Source organism: Gymnogyps californianus, chromosome 10 (genome assembly GCF_018139145.2).
Source record: "Gymnogyps californianus isolate 813 chromosome 10, ASM1813914v2, whole genome shotgun sequence".
Taxonomy (NCBI): Eukaryota; Metazoa; Chordata; class Aves; order Accipitriformes; family Cathartidae; genus Gymnogyps; species Gymnogyps californianus.
In genome coordinates this window covers 2091771-2109058 of record NC_059480.1, presented here as the reverse complement: position 1 = coordinate 2109058, position 17288 = coordinate 2091771, and the positions used below count along the sequence as shown (strand labels likewise).

General features: G+C 43.9%; 1 protein-coding gene across 2 annotated transcripts in view; it reads left to right on the top strand.

The window, feature by feature from the left end:
* Nucleotides 1-12586, top strand: part of CEP63 (centrosomal protein 63) — a 43744-nt gene extending 31158 nt beyond the window's left edge. For both annotated transcript variants that reach the window (XM_050902194.1, XM_050902195.1), the window contains 9 exons: nt 1489-1722; nt 1982-2127; nt 2932-3066; nt 3697-3811; nt 5706-5903; nt 6346-6432; nt 8444-8649; nt 9222-9528; nt 12072-12586. In XM_050902194.1, coding sequence (XP_050758151.1) covers nt 1489-1722; nt 1982-2127; nt 2932-3066; nt 3697-3811; nt 5706-5903; nt 6346-6432; nt 8444-8649; nt 9222-9528; nt 12072-12230 — 1587 coding nt within the window. In that variant the 3' untranslated portion in view covers nt 12231-12586. The remainder of the gene's footprint in view (nt 1-1488; nt 1723-1981; nt 2128-2931; nt 3067-3696; nt 3812-5705; nt 5904-6345; nt 6433-8443; nt 8650-9221; nt 9529-12071) is intronic.
* Nucleotides 12587-17288: the final 4702 nt, after the last annotated feature.

The window sequence follows — 17288 nt, the reverse complement described above, 5'->3', positions numbered from 1 at the left end:
GGGAGATTTTTCCTAAGCAGTGTAGATGACTTAGGTGCATAGCTACTGTGAACAGACTGCCTGAACCCTCAATTTCTTTGAAAAGCCCAGCATGAAAGTGCTAAATTTTTGCCTTGGATGTTTCTATGCATTTTGTATGCTTGGTTGTTTTTCTGGCACGAGGTCAAGCTGAGGTCTGTGACCATGGAGTACTTCCCCTTTCTCTTCTTTCAGCTGGCTTCCCCTCATATCTTTCAGTGCAGCTTAGGGAAGCCTGGCTTTCTTACCCAGTGATGAGCACCTTCCTGTAACCTTTAAAGTCAACAGGTGAAACTTGGAATTCTGTGCTGTCCTGCATGTTCTGTGGCTGGAAATAAGAGATAGCTTAAACGTTTTCTTAATGCAGAAATAACTATTCAGGTAGTCTGGTACTCCGGTTTCTTGGGTGGAGAAAGGCTGTACTTTAAACTCTTGTCCCTCCTGATTACGTTTTCTGTCATGACTATTCAAATAATGAAAAGGCTGTAATCAAAATTATACCATAGTCTTCCAAATGCACAGTTCCTGTAGTTTTCTCAGTTGTGAGGCATTATGTGTCAGGCAATAAATCAAGGCATGTGGTGATTCTGAAGCTGGCGAGAACTGCTACTCTTAGGAATGGGGAGTAAAAGACTACTCATATTTTGTTTCAGCCTTCAAAAATTGTAAGGTATTACACAAAAAGGGAATATATGAAGTGAACATTCTTTAGAAGCTTATATGAGAGCTGGCTTGTTAAATTTCACCAGCTAGCTATGTGGAAAGAAATGCTATGAAATAAAGTATTGTGCCTATAAATAATAGAGCATGCATTGTTTGCTAGTCTTATGTTCCTTATAACTTTTTTTGTCTGCCATTAAAACAATGAAATGTTCAAAGTGAGCATTCTCACAAGCTGTTAGAACCAGATATTTACTGCATAAAGCAAAACATAATTGAGTGTTACACCCAGTTCGGTTTTTGATCTGTTTGGTGGTTGTGGTTTTTTTTTCATTGTGCACCAAGAGCTGCTTTCTGTCCTGGTGTGGAATTAACGACTGGGTAATCTCTAGCTTGTGTATGGTATTTACAAACCTTCTTACATGCTGCTGTTTCTCCTGGTCTAGCCTTAGGTTAATGAGCAAAAAATAGTAGGCAGCTTTGTTCTTAAACAGTTCGTACTCTGACAACTTGAGTGATTTGAGATCCGCTTTTCCCAGGTTCTCTTTGAACACCTTTTGGAATCAGAGAGCCCCCTCTTTTTTTTTTTTTTTTTTTTTTTTTTTTTTTTTTTAATTCTGTTTGGCTTGAGATGTTTTACCCATCGTGTAACCCTGGAACAATACTTTCCCTAATTCCCTGAAAGGTATTGTTGCTTACTTTGAGAATGTGGCTTGTTACACAAAGAAATCAGTAGTTGTTCTGAATGTAGTTTTGATATACTGTGTTTTCTATAATTTAGCTTTAATGCAAACCAATTGCTCTTAGCAGACTCAGCTTGCCAATCGGAAGCAGATTCTGGAGTCGGTGGAGCTGGCCAGCCGGTCGGAAATCCAGCACTTAAGCGGCAAGCTGGAGAGGGCCAATGATGCTATCTGTGCCAACGAGTTGGAGGTGGAGAGGCTTAACATGATAGTGGATGACCTGACTGAAAACAATCGGATGATTCTGGAGGATCAGCAAAGAGTTCAAGAAGAATTAAGGCAATCCAAGAAAATGTTAGAGGTCAGTGGAGGAACTGTCAGGAAACTGAGTATAAAGCGGTGCTTGTGAGAAGTAGCAGGAAGGCTCTTTGTCCCAGAGCTCCCATCTCTTTCTAGAGCCTTTGTAAAGTTCCTGATCGGCCTCAAAGCTGGCTTTGTACCCATGTGGTGCTCTGCAGTATTTCCAAGGGTTCCTTAAGAATCTGATCAACCTCTCATCGCATTACAGCAAACTGATTTGGTCCATCTTGCAACAGGCATTCCTTCTCCCTCCCGTGCAGGTGCTACAGGATGAGAAGATGGAACTTAGAGCCACCTTGCAGTCTCAAGAAGATTTCATTGACAGCTCCAAGCTGCACCAGGAACAGTTACAGAAAGAGCTGGCCAGGGTGACTGAAACACTTCGCACAAAAGAGCTCCTCATCAGGTAGCATCTGTGCCTCACTGGTCCTTATGCTCTTGAATCCAGATCTATATTCCAGGTTCTCCCACTGAGGATGGTAGAAGCATTTTCATACAGCTGGATCTGTGTTGGTTGATACACAGAATGGTACGCTGTAGTTTCTCACAAGTGCTGTGCTTCCTTGCAGCATTTGCCAAATTGCATTGCTTTTGAAATCAACTGATACTCAGTGAAGAGTGTGGAAGGAATCAGCTTTCTACTCAGCTAGGTTTCTGGCAGCAGCACAGGGCTTTTGAGGTATATTTTTTTTCCCCCAGGCATTTTCAGTCAAGTGCTGGAGGCTTTTCAGGATTTGATAACGTGCTTATTAACATAGGTGAAAGTTCTCACTGATTTAATGATGTCAGATTGGGATCTTGGTAAGGTAACTACATATGTGACAAAATTGTCTTGGCCTTCCCCTTCTGCACTGGCAACATGGAAAAGCTATAGGGTTCTGACGGCCACGTCAAAAGGTTTTGGCATATGTTGCCTAACAGCCACACTGTTTCTTGCAAGCTGGATGTCTGCTAATGGCAGGGAGACTGTCTGGATCGGGGAGGCCAACGTCAAAATAGGATGTAGTCTTTTTCAGTCAGCCTGAACTCAGACAGGGGGCTGTCATCCAGCTGGTATGTTTGCTTACTCACAATGCACACAGATGTCACCTACTGTTGGGTTTTGTGTATTTTTCAGAGAATTCCAAGAAAATGATGGTTATGTTCCCTGTATTAGTGAACTCGGACATGATGTTTCTGTGCTGAGATTAAAGTTCATGTTTCTGCTTAGGGCCTTGGAGGAACGCTTGCAAGAGAAACAATTGTCTTCTCCGGGGCTGGAGCTGGAGCACATACTACTGCAGCTGGATATTGCCCAGGAGAAGGAACAGCACTTACAGTCAGAGGTGACTCATCTTGAGAACAGGTAGCCGACTGCTTGCTTCCCCTGGATGTGCAATGAAACTTGGATAATAATATAATACCTAACATATTGTATTCATCAAGTTAACCAGTCCCACTGATTTTTGTAGGCTTATTTTAAATATCAAAGAGCTAAAGAAATCAAACGCTATTCATTTTGCAGTTTAATAGTGAGACTGTTTTCCTAATTAGTTAGCTGCTTTTCACTGCGCACTGTGGGTGTTTTCAGTGTTTTAGCTTGCTTAGGCTTAGCACCTTCATTTGTAATAGGTTAAGGAGTCTTTGTTAGTCAGCTGGTAAGAACCAGATCTAGACCTTCCTGTGAAATAAGAATTATAAACAAGTCTTCCTCTCTGAGTTTGTGGTTTTCAGACTAATGTTTGCATGGGAAGTTTGTAATCTTAGTATGGTAAAGAAGCAAACAAGAAACAGCTATTATCTGTTAGATCAGCTTCCTGATCTCTTTTGAAATGATTTTGGTAAACAAAACCAAAGGATTGGTAAGGAACTTCTAGGTTAAGAGTCCGGTTTCTGTTATGACGGACATAGGAGACTGCTTGGAAGATCAAAGTTTCTCTGACCATGTCCTCCTCCTTGGGGTATTCTAATCTGTAGTTTTACATTTGGCACCTAGCCTGGTGTCTTCAAATGCAAGGTGTGTACAGCTGAGTGAAGAGCTGGATGAGAATATCAAAGAGCTGCAGTCAATGGAAGAAGCCCATACTGAGTCAAAGGCAGAGATTAAAAAGGTAATGTTGCTTTGTTCCTGGAGAGTGGGAAAGGCACTTGTGGAGTCAGCCGTTCCTGTGTGTGTGTCATGTGCCTCAGCAGTGCACAGCAAAGCTCCAAGTGGGACCAAAGGGCAGGAGTAACAGTGGCCATCCTGCCACTGTTGTGGAGGCAGTGACATGCTGAGGGGTAAGGAACGGATCTGACAAAGGAGGAGTTGAGAGGATAGATTTGCAGGTTTCTGTACGTGGCTGTGCGGCTTACTTTGTGAGCATCTCTTAAGCCTACCTCTACATCACGCAGTACTTCTCTACAGCGTGGAGTTACTTGAATTAGTGCTCAAGGGGCAAATATGCAAAGAAATTAAGGCCTGGAATCCTGAGTTTAAGCCCCAGGCTCCCAACAGGATGAAGAACAGGGAGGGAATGGGTTTTGCTGTAATATGTCCTATCACACTTGAGACAGGGCTTCAAATGTGTTCTAGTCCATATATGAATAAGGGAGTTTGTTTCAGGCTTGATACCTAGACATGATCTCAGGGGCTGGAAGAAATCAAGCAGCTCATCTGCCATGAGGACCTCGCCCTAGTGCTCTGTGCACCCAAGGGAGGCAAGCCCTCCAAAAGGCTTGACTTCTAATGATGGTCTAGATCAGTTAGCGTGAGAGCTTTCACTGGAGCCTGGTTAGGGTAGAAACCTTATTGGACTTGCATGAAAAACCTCACTTCTGTGAAGATCTTTCATCCTTTATTCTGAACATACAGAGGTGCAGATCTTGCCAGAGGTGCGTGCTTGGTTACACATTTAAACATCCACACAATAAATGAATCTCCTACAGGCTGCTGGGGAGGAAAGAGAGATTTATTGTGGTTGTTTCTATTTTATATACTTGGGAGGCATTGAGGTGACATGGAGATAAATCACCGTATGTATAGTATTTACATGGCTAGGCAGAGATTCTGGTTCAATTTTCTAAAATGCTTGTAATTCTCAGAAAAATCCTGGAGGTTTGAGTGGTTAATATTTCTGGCTAATGGAATGGAATACTAGGGAAGAAATTATGCTATGTTGTTGTTCTCTTATGTCACTGAATAAATATGTGGTGTGCCTACCAGAATATTGTATGCAGTGCAGGTCTGCCATCTCAAAAAGGATTGAATAAAACAAGATACGGTATGGAAAAAGATGACCAAAAGGATGGTGTGGTTTTTATACAAGGAACAGCTGAATGGAATAGGACTTACCAAACTGGAAAAGAGATAAATGAGATTGAAGGTACTAAAAATAGTCATGCCTGTCATGTGGAAAGTAAATAGGGAATGATTATTCTCTCATAATGCAGGGACTAGTGGTCATCAAATGGAGTTATGAAAACAAAGAGGTATATTTTTACCCTGTGCATAGCTAGCTTATGGAAGTTTGCCATGGGTAGCTTTAGTTGCTACAAGCTAATATCAATTCAAAAGACTTAGGACAAGTTCATGGAAGAAAAGTCTGGCTAGAGCTATTTAAAAATACCATCTCTGCCTCAGGAAGACAGAGTGGCAAATTGCAAGGTTGTATTATGAAAGTGTTACTGTGCTTGCCCAGTGATGGTAGAACTTTGAGTATCTGTTGTTGGCCACGGAGGTAGAATGATGAGCTAAAGAGACTGTGATTTGATCAGTTATGGGTCTTCTTGAGTACTCCACAGCATGTAACTTATGTCTTGTCCCAGTTGGCAGTTTATGGTGTGGAAAAGGATTGGAATGAGGTGGTTTTCAATCGAGAAGGACAAGCATGCACAGAGGGCCTGTTACGTAGAGGTTTTTGTTTTCTGATACTTAGATTTCACATTACCAAGTGCAATAATTTTGCTTTTTTGCTGAAACATCTTTTAAAAGCTTATGGGTGGTGTGTGCCTATCTTCCTCCAGCTGAAAGAGCAGCTCTCTCAAGCTGAACAAACTCACAGCAGTGAGCTAGAAGGGATGAAAAGGGAAATCTCCAGGTTGACACAAGAATTACACCAGCGGGACATCACAATTGCATCTGCAAGTGGCTCCACATCAGACCTAGAACAACGGCTGAGAACAGAGATTGAAAGAGCAGAAAGGAAAGCGGTGGAGCACAGGGTAAAAAAGGCAGAAGACTCATGCTGTCTTCTTAAGGGATCTGAAGGCTTGGAATACCATCCTAGTTTTTAGCTATGTTAATAGTTTCCTTCTCTCTTCGGCCTTTGAACAAAGACTTTGAGACCCTTCTGATGAAATCTAATTTATGGTGTTCACTGAATCTGTCTTGCTTCTTCTTTTCAAACCAGTAACTGACAGTCCCACAAAATTCTTTGAGATCACTCATGCTAACTAGGCCTGGATGATGACATCTTTGAAAACTAAAGTAAATGACTGTGCATGGTTATTTGTATGGCCTTCTCTATAGGGCCCCTGCAGAACTAACGGCCCCAAACTTGCTTTGTACTTGCGCTTGAATTGAGGGTGGAAAATACCTGTAGGGTGTTGTGGGCATGTGTTGTGTTCTTTTTTCCGAGCTTGTTGTTTGCCTATGTCTCCTCAGGTAATTCTGGTCCAGCTGGAAACCTTGAGGCTGGAAAACCGTCATCTCTCAGAGATGCTGGAAAAAACAGAGTGCGGTATGCTGGAGGTATGCATTAGGGAGCAGAGATGGGAAGGGGCTAGCATTGTGTGTCCCCTACCTGGGAACAGTAATAGTCTTTGCCTAGGCCTCTCAAAATGCTTGGTAGAGTTCAGTGAGCTTAAAACCCAGGCAGAAGGGGCAATTTGTGAGGAAATAAGGCACAGAAATTCTGAGCATCTTGTTCGGTCAGAGAGTAGTGAGGAGAACTGCAGAAACAGAGCCGTCATCAGTTTCTTCTCCATGGGGTCTGGCCCATGTTTTTTAGTACATTTTGTTACATTTCCATTTTCTGCCAGTTTACCTCAAACCTCTTGATTCTACATCTGTGATGTCCCTTTTACCTATCTCAGAGCTGTAACTGCTCCGGTCCTTGCAATTTCTGGGGCGAGAGCATGTTCCCCTCCTGGTGAGGAGCCATTCAGCAGGGCTGCCCCTTGCACTCCACGGGCAGGTTGCAGCCTGGGAATATGGGCTGGATGCCTTGGGGCAACGCGCCGGGAAGGGGCACTCTGGTGGGCTCCTGCTGATGTGGTACTCTTGAGGCTAGGTGAGGCCGCCTCGTCCAGAGCGGAGAAGGGGAGCCTGCGTGGAAGAGGTGCAGTCTTGGCAGGAATAATACCTTGAAGGTGGTTCATTTTAGTGCCTGCGTGAAGGAAGAAATGGCTAGTTTGCAGGTTCTCTCACATAAACCAGAATGGATGCCTCACAGGGTGCAAGGACTGGATTCAGGCAGCTGAAAACCTAATGGGAATGTATCATCAGAGCTTTTATCCTGTCAGATCTGTGGGAAGGAAATACTCAGCTCTTAATATTAGTTTGGGGTGATTGTCAAATGTGCCAAGTTCTTGGGAAAGTGTTGAACAGAAGCTTGTGGCTGGTGAGATGGAGGAAGAAAGCAGCTTTCTGGAGGGCTGATTTGAGACTGAAATGACCGAAGGCCCATTACTTTCTGCTTGAAGTGCCTGGTGGGCTTTTGCCTGCCTGACTTACCAAAAACTTGATAGCAAAGTGCAAAGCAAGAAACCTGTTTTTAAAAAAAAAAAAAAAAAAAAAAAAGGGGGGGGGGGAAAGCCCCACGGCATAGGAGCCACTGATTTTGGCCAGGTTCTTCTAATGAACATTTGGAAAGACCTTAGATACAGCAGTGATGAGAATGAATTAAGCATCTAAATTTAATAGAATTGGCCAAAAGAAAGTGGGAATGTCACGGGAGCAGAAACAGTGGAAATTATATCCACCTAGCCTAGTAAGGAGAAGATGGGGAGAAGCAAGTTGTTCAGAGTTTCAAAAAGAAAAAAAATAATTCAGTGAGAGTTTCTAAAGGGCTATGGGTCATCCCAGGTGGGGAGGCATATGCACAGCCTTTCGTAGTTATTACTGTAGGCCTTTGCTAATGTGAGTGAGGGGATCTGGAAGTGTTCTTGCAACCAGCTTTGCTGGTAGATCACGTGGAAGGTAGTTTCTCACTGAGAGTGGTTACTTCTCATCAACAGCTAAGCCACTGGGGTATGGGTTTCTTCACACCCGTAGGAAGTATCTGGCAGAGCCTGCGACTCTGATACCTGGCGAGTTGCTCAGACTGAGACAGTTTATGGGGTACCACCTGAGCGTTCCCAGCTTTGGCTGAGAGGCTTGCATCTTAGCTGAGATAAGTAAGGGAATCCTAGAATATACAGCTGGAGGAGAACTCGAGGTCATGTAGTCCTTCTCATTATCCCAAGGCCAGAGGCAGATACATCTGAACTATTCTTGGTCTATATTTTCCCATTTTCAAAAGCCCCCAGTGGTGAGAGAGACTTCCTTTCCTGGGCAGATCAGCACAGCTTGTCTGGATGCAGACACGATAAGGCATATGTAATTAATTGATTTGCTCTTATGAAAGCCTTGAAAATTTTGCTGGTCAAAATTGGGATTAGAGGATATGCCTTAAGGAATCGCTTGCCAGCCTTTGCTCTGGATTTGGCTATGGTGTCTTGCAAATCAGAAGTTTCGACTTCAGCCCTTTTCTGTCTGTTAGGGAAAAGATGTCACCCAAAGAACACTCAGTGAAGACTATGCTGTTGAACTAAATAAACTAAGATCTGAGAACCAGCAATTGCGGAAGGATCTAGCAGAGGCCAGAGCAAAACTGGAGCTTACTCGGCAGGTCTGCCAGGATGAACCTGAGGGCACTGCTCAGCAGATGCAAGACGAAGAGCCTGAGGCCAGGGATGTGCAGTACAGGTGAGTGTTGCATGACCCCAAGGATGCTGCTTCCTTATTATGAAGGAGAACAGAAGGCATGGGGATGTGTGGGTTTTTAATGACGTGCTTTATGTATAGTGTCTGTCTCCAGCACATAGCACGTATGGGAGAACACAAGGACTGTTTTGGAGTCTGCCTTTACGCTTTAAGTAGTGCAATAGCTTTTAGTCCCAGCTGGTTTCTGTTCTGCAAAGCCAGCTAGTATTTGACTGTCTTTTGACTGCCTTTGCCTTTTTCTTTGATTGAGAAGCAGTATGTACTCTTTTCGGTGAAGGGATTAGATTTGGCCCAGGTGGCTGTGCTCCTTTCTTTTGCAGTAGTAGGATGTGCAGACTGTAAGTTTTTGGTATCTACAATAGCAGAAGAGTGAGAGAGAATTCCCTAGAGACTGGATGTGCATCTGGATGTCCTATGGAAACAAGAGCCAGTTTGGATTGCCAGGGCTATTAGTAACCTGTATGTTAATTGTTATCTCTGCGGAAGTTTTTGCTAAAGTTCAGCTGCTAAGAGGCACGCTGTCAAACAGTTATGTGTTCAAACCTGCCTTCCAGGACAACTCGGGAAGAACAGCACAAACATGATGAACAAGCAGAGAGAATACATCACAAGCCCGACGGGACTGTTAAGCATCTTCAAGGGGAGTCCCAGAGATGGGAGGCTGCTGAAATAGGGACTGTGACCCCTGAGACGGGTGAGCTACCCACCCAGACCAGCAGGAAGAACTGCATGGAGTCACTGGCTTTGGGTGCCTTGCTGGGAACGGATTCTTTGCTCCATGTGCTGGATGGAAACAAAGATTTTGCAGATGAAGCATCTAAGCAGTCCATCTCAAATCATCAGAGAGAATCTGTGCCTTTGGTAAGCAGTTGTATAGAAGCTGGTTGGTATTCAACGGCTGAGGATATAGCTGGCTTCTCATCTGGCAAAAGGAGCCAGATTTTTGAATGTATGACCTGGCTGCATGGTGTGTACGATTCTGTAAGTATATATCAAATGTTAAACAGGGAGGAAAAAACACTGCTGGATGGTTAATACTCAGACAATGGGAGCCATGTGATTATTCTTCAGAACTCTCTGGGAAAGGGCTTTGTGTTTGCTATAATTGCTAAGCTAATTCCAGAAGCTCGTGGTTCTCACCATACTAGTGCTGTACATCAGTGTGTATCATGACCTGCTTACGTCACATCAGAATTCTGCTTCAGCTTTTGGCTTGAGTCTGTAGTAGAGGCTCAGAGTGGATCTAGAGTGCTGAGTATTTCAACGTACAGTTTCTGGGTGAATCTGAAAGCTGGTGCTGCACATCTGCATTCACTGTAATGCCCGGGGTGAGTTTGACCCCTCTGAATGGGACTGCAGTAGTCAGCACACTGAACTTAAAGCCACTTATGCTAGCTGATAGGAAAGCCTGAAATCTGTGCTTCACTGCACAAGGGGAGGCTATTATTTCTCCCAGTCGCTGACCATACTTATTTAGTGGGGAGTGGTGTTGGCACCTTCTCTGTCCTTTTACCTCAGCTCAGTTGCTGGAGCACTTGCCCAAGACAGAGGAAACTTGGACTCAATCACTTCTTCCTTTGGTGTTTAAGACCGTATATCCCAGTACCCACTGTAATGACCAGGCTGTAGACTGACTTGAGCAGGGAGGGGAATGGAAGAGGGACGCTGAGAGCAGTTGTCATACCCTGGGTCAGACGGGGCTGTAGTAGTTCAGGGAGGGGAGAATCCCGAGTACTGGTCCTTGCTCCAGACGTGTTGCCCCTAGCAGTCTTCGGAGTATTTTCTCCTCTGGTTGTGTGTTGTTAGCAGTGACAACATCTATTTTTATTTTGTGGGGAGCCCAGAGAAGAGTCTCTAAGGCTGATGCACAGGTAAGTGGAGGCTTGTCAGGTTTGTAGATCTTGACGAAGTTTACTGCCAAGAATGGGTCTTGATTGTTTCAAGACTAAAGTAGCTTGTGGGCATGTCCAGAAAACAAATGTTGGGAGCTTAGGGGACTGTAATATTCTAAATGGAAACTCTTCAGGTTGCAGGATTGGAACTGAAGTGCGAACAGTTCCACTTCAAGGTCTGAGAAGCTCTAGGTCTTGATGTTTAGTAGAGGAGAATGTGCTGCTTTTTGTTCTGAGAGGTAGAAATGAGGTTTCTAAGGAAATGCAAGTATTTCTCCTGGTGTTGACTGGGACTCCCTGCTCATGGTCAGGCTCCAGTGTCTTTAGATCAGTTCCCTTAATACTAAGAGAGGAGACTTCTCATCAGTAGGCAATCCTGGGGTGGGAGAGGTTTGCTTGTTATCTGCAGCCTTTTTCCTGCTTCCCTTTGTTCCTGGCTGTTGATAAAAGACCAGAAAACCATGAGGCTCCAGGATTTGGAAATAACCAGTTATGTTCTCTTGCCAAGACACTGAGGCAAGTTTTCTGTAATGGAAAGCAGCCCCCTAACTTCATAATTCACCTGCAAGCCCCTGTGCAGGAAGCTTCCCTTCATCAACTCGTAAATTAAGCCTAGTTTACAATGTTATTTTTGTAAGGTAAGAACTTGGGGGTAAGTGATGTGAGTAGCAGGAATAGTTCTTGACTGCAAAGGAAAGAATCTGGGGTAGTTTATTGATCATTGCTAGCTGAACTGAAGTGGTGTTCAGTGAGCTGTGATGGGAGTTTGGTCGGTGCTTCCCCTGTGGGGTTGTACCGGGAACCCATTATTTCAGGGAAGAGGAGGAGGTATATAAAAGAAAGCAGAGATCGCCAGTGCTGGTCCAGTCTGACAGTTCTTTCCCTTCCCTGGAACCCGTATTCTGAGATGAGATTTTTATGAAGACAAGGAGCAAGATGTAGACCTTAAGTGTGAGGCTGCACTAACACACCCAGGACAAAACCCTTGGTATTTTGTAGTGACCTTCTCTAGAGTTACGCTATGATTGCACATGCCATGTCATTCCCTCTCATTATTTGAAGTGGAGGGGCTGGTAATTGAAGTGAAACTCCAGTTCCCATAAGTAAACAGTCAGTTCCTAGTGATACCTCTGGGGTGGGCCAGGGTTCCACCTGTGAAGTGCAACAGTTATGTAGACACATGGAGAGCTTATTTCTGTTCAGCTCTAGCCCCACGGTGCCTTAGAGAGGGGAACTACTGGAATGGAAAAGTTACGTGCGCTGAGGTACTGATTTTACTCCCTGCAGTTTTGGCAAAGGCTTGGGAGGCTTTCACTGTTGGTCGGAGACTGTTGGGAGGGACATTTACCTGTGATACAAGCACGAGACCTGAGTGCTTAGTCTGCCCAGTAAGATAGAAATGACACAAGGGCCCTTTAGAAGCATATTTAGTTGCGTGGTTTGCGGATCAGTAGTGTTTCTGGCTGAAACTTGGAATGAAAGAATACCTGATATCCCTTTGTTTCCCTTTAGTGCCCCCTGCCTACAGCTTCAGTTGGATCGATAGCTGCAAGATACCTGGAAGAGGAAGAACTGAGATCCCAGCACATCCTGGAGTGCCTAAATGCTCACATTGAGGAACTGAAAAAAGAGAGTGAAAAGATAGTGAGACAATTTGGACACCAGGAGTAATGTTTCTTACTGAACTTGAATGCTGGTTTACTTAACGTGATTCCAAACTGTGACTGGGGAGATACCTATAAACCAGTCGCCAGTGGAGCTTGAGTGAGAGGCCATATCTCCCACTTTGAGCTGAATCAGCAGGATGGATATTGAGGAAAGGAAACTCCTCTCTAACATGTTTGAGCTGATGGAGAGTATTACACCACAAACATGTTAGTCAGCTTGCTGTAGGTCAGAAAGCTGCATCAGAGGTATGTGTTTGTGCACTCACAAAGAGATTATGGTGGTTTTTAGAAGCAAACCATTTGCTAATTTTAATGTAAAGTATTTTAAGTATATTTTATACATGTAAAAGCATTGAAATAAAAGAGAATGGAAAAACACCTCTTTTCTTGTTCATACAAATATACAGAGTAAATCTCTTGTGGCTTATCTTGCCTTCTCATCAGGAACTTTGATCAACACCTTTTCCATCCTTTCCCTCCCAGAGTAACTGTGTTCTTCAAGGAACAAGGAATATAATTCCTCTTTCCTTTAGGCTACCTGTATTTTCTCCTGTGAATTTCCCCTTGGTGGAATTTCTTAATATTTCCTGGTTCTTGCAAGTTCTGCCCCTTACTGTTTGTATGGTATCTGGTGTCTTTATCTTGCTTTGCACGTTGCTCGAAGTACTGCAAAATAGCTGAGGAATGGATGGCTGAATTCTGATTGTGTTCACAGCTCTTACAAAAGAAAGGAGAGTAGTTGGAACTGGAAATGAAATTGGATGGGAGGAGAACCCACAAACAAGTGAGATTCATCTGTACTGTGTGGCAGACGTAATTGCAACTGCTGTGTAAGCTGGTGTCGGCCTGTTTTGAATCTAGGCAGTCTCAGACACTGTCCAGTCAAGTTGAACTGCCACATTAAAATACGTCTGTGCCCTGTTCTGAGGAATATATTCAGTCGTTCCTCAAGGAAAGTAAGTTGTTAATGAGTGAACAGAATCTGTTTCCTACGGACTTGCCTTTCTTCCAGGGGCGCTCTGCAGTTCTTTTGTAGCTGAGCCTTCACGACCTTTGTACAGGCAAACCTGGGGACGGAAACATCCCTTGTCTATGGCTGTAAGTTTCCTGTTCCTTTCCCTCAGCTTCGCCTTGTCTTAGAGCAGCTTAATGCTGTCAAGAAACAGGAATTCAAAAGCAACATATGCATGCAAAAACCAACCGTCGGATTAGGCAGATGAGTTCAGCAAAGGTGATGCCTGTCTGCAGACTGCAGCCTCTTTGTCATCCCATAAAATGGGACTGCACTTGGTCAAGCAGTTCTGCATTCCAGAGTTCAAAAACACTTGAATCAACAAGTCCTTTTGTTTTGGCTTTCTTCTGGAGTCCTTTGAACAAGGATAAAACCTTCAAATCCATTCTGGATTCTCATTGTGCAGTCTTTGTAATGAGGTGTTGAGCTGCCCACAACTGGGGATAAACTGTGGTTGTGCATTTTGCACATAGTCGGCACTGGCCTCTGTTCCTCTTCAGAGCTGTCCACAGGTAAGCATTTTTGGAACATCCGCCTTAACTATCCAGATCTCAAGTAAGGACTTGTTGGTCATGGGGCATTTTGACTAAAACTGAACAGCGAAATAGAACAAACTGTTGTTTCCTCTTCCCCAATGAACCTATAGATCCACTGAGTGTGTGGTATGCCAGAACTCTTAGGGGTTCCTCATGTCCTTCAGTGGTGACAGCAAGACCATTTTTTTTAAATGATACCTTACAAACCATATTATATTTCCTGAAGATTTGTTAAGTAAGTTACCGAGTGTTGCATCATGCACTGAGTGTTTTCAGAAGTTCAGAAGACGTTTTGACTCATTAGTGATGTTTGCTTCCATATCCCTTTCCTTTAGAGATATTTGGCAGTTCATGTTGGCAGAAGCGAAGAGCGAAACTGAAAATGATCCATTTGTTTAATTAGCAGCTATAATCCTGCAGCATTTATCAATTTCTAATACATGTAATAAGCAGCTTCATTCAGGGAGTAGGCTGTAAAAATTTCATCTGAAGTGATCTAAAGAGTAAAATTTGCAACAGGGGAACTGCTGAATTACTTCTCTGTGCTGGTGTATGTGCTCTGTCTTTCCCACCTTCTCTCTTTGCAGATACACAGTGCCACAGACTCTCGTGTGCCTGCTGTTTCTGGAGTTGCTGTGCACGGACAACAGGAGAGGAGGACAGAGGTTGAGCAAGGCAGTATGAGGAGTTGAACGGTTTCCTGCTCTCACTGCATTGCTCACTTTTAAGCATGTGCCTTTCTCCTGGCCAGCGTGGAAATAGCAGAGCATCTGATTGTGTACTAACCGTATTCACTCCCTGGGTGAGGAAGCTAGCTCGTGAGTAGATGGAAGTGCAGAGATAAAAACTTGTTCTACACATACTTAGTTTACCTTTACTGAGAAGATGTTTGCAAAACTGAGTGATCTAAATTCATACTGCTAAGTAATTGCACCTCTTGGTGGTGTAGGGATTACAAAGACTGTTCAGTCCTAAGGCCTGCCAAGGGAGAACTCTGACTGAAATGGGAGAGCTGGGGGTCCTGAGATAACCGAGAAGTCTGTTCTCCTGGTGTTAGAGTCTTGGCTGTGCTGAAGAATGTGCATTTTTTATGAGGAGGAGGAGAAAAAGGCTTTTTTTATCCTGGAGGGAGATGTCACAGCAAGTACAGACTTCTGAGGTGCTTTTATCTGGGGCTGCAGGGTTTCTCAGGCATTCCTCTCTGCCTTTGCAGTGTCAAGCATCCCTTGGAATAATCACCTGGCCCTGGAAGCTTCATAATTAATGAAGCTGGAGAGGGTTTTTTTGTGTCTTTGAACTCATGCCTTCGATAGCACTAAAGAATTCCTTGCACATTTGCAGGGCTGAGCCAGATGTTTGTTTTCTGTTTGAAACAAAAATGTGGAAATTGATTTGCAGTGCTTCTGTTTGTACCAGCCTAGCATCCCGAAAGTGGGAAGCTGTTGCAGGCTTTGTCTGTCTTTAGCGTGCTACAGATGTTCTGCCGTGGGTGTGACAGTGCTTTGGGTCACTCTTTATTTTGAGGGGTTAAATGAGCCTGTCTGTGCCCGTATACCTGTGTGTAATTGCAGGTGCCTGGGTTTTGCAGTGTTGTGTAGGGGGAGGAGGAGGGAATAGTCCCTGAGATCTTGCTAGGCAGGGGGCAATAGTGTATAAACTGTCCTCTCTACTCCCTCGGGATAATTTTTTTTCCCCCCGCCATCTTGAGACAGAAATAAAGCATGTGGGGTTAGAGAGAGACCTTGTGAAAGGGGAGCCTTTGAGACGAGGAGCAGGGACCGCGTTCATGCTGGTGTCACCCTGCGGAGAGGCTTTACCGTGGCTGCCCGCTAGTTGTGCCTGTTTGTATACGTGTAAGTGAACATCAAGTATTTGGCTGCATGAGGGGTGTATGTGGTTTGGTATCCCTGACCCTGTTACGTGGAAAAAGTAGTTTTCTTTAGTTCTAAGCTCTCTGGGGTGCCCCCTTATCCTCCCATTGTAAGAAGTGATGTATTTGACTGGATCAGCTTGACCAGTAAAACGAAAGCTACTGAAATATGTCCTCCTTGATCTGAAAAACGGGATCTAAGAAAAAAGAATTCTTCTGCGAGGCACCAAAATAAACCAGGACTGTCTGTGCTTACAGACAAGGCTTGCTTTAGCCTTCAAGGTCCTAGGCAATCAAAAAATCCCTGAGTCTTTCTTGCGTCTGCATCTGTGCTGTTCAGTATGTGTTGCTGTCCAGGGAGCGGATGCCTGCTGGGCTACAAGGCTTGTTAGTGTTCCTGCAGGGAGGAGCTGCTGCTGCCAGTTTTTGAGGGCAAAGACACTTAGCTGTTTGGGGAAGGACTTTAAACCTAGTTTTATGTCACGTATGGAGCCTCCTTGTCTCCAAGTACAAAAAGACCCCAAAGCATTGCTGTACTCCTGGCATCCTAGGGTAAGCTTTGTTAGCTTACACGTTGTGTTTATACTTGCAACTCGTGTCTGAAGTAGCCTGCGTCCTCACTGAGAGTTCTGCTGCTTGAATACGGCTCCAGGTACCCTGCACGCTCACTCAACTTGCTTAAAATGGGGATGCAGACCTGGTTGCTGGGGTAGAGGGAGTAACGTAGGAGGGATCGGAGGCAGTGAGCTTGCTGCAGATGGGCAGCCCTTCGCTATCGTGTGTAACTTCTGCCAGCCAGTCGCTGAGGAGGAGGGGAGTGTAGGAATAACCCACGTATTTTGTGTGGAAAATACAGCAGCTTTGTGAAGAGGAATTCATATCGTTTGGTCAATGAAATAGAATGCAAAAACATAACAGGTTTATTTTAAATTCAAGCTCAAACATAATATCTCTCGGGTCATGCTAACACTGACGGACATCTGAATCATTTATGAAAATGTTGCTTGATCTCATGACGTGTATTTGTGGTGAGACTCACTAGAAGACCACCTTTGCCTTGTGCATGTAGGGGTTTTCCGAGAGTACAGCACCGAATAGTTTTTTACATGATAATAATGTCACTCAGCCTGCTATTCCACATAACGCCTTAAGCTTTTTAGTTGCGGTATTGCATAGACAAGTTGGAGGAAGGAGTGATTTTTGAGAACTTTATTCTCCGTTTTACTGTAGTTATGGAAACACCTATATGCTTGAGATATGGTTACAGTATTAATATTGCAGAAAAAGTGTTTACAATTCAAATACTCTAATATAAAAAGGTAAAAATGATTTTGTTTATTGTATTTAAGAGTCTGTGTAAAAAGTAGTTTCGCAGTATCACTTAAATTTGTAAGACAATGAAGTGCGCAAGAAAACTTCACGTTGTATCTTCGTCCTAACACTTCTCTCTCCTGGGATGTATTTTGCAACTTGACTAAAGATGTACAGAAACTCGGTTTAAATATCCTGAAGTTCCTCGTGTCCAATCTTGCTGCTCAAAACCAGGGTGTACTTTCTTCATCCTGCCCCATAACTAGGTGGATTCTTCTTGGAGCAGCCATTGTAAGACTTTTCTTATGGTCCATAACTTGGAAACCAGCAATC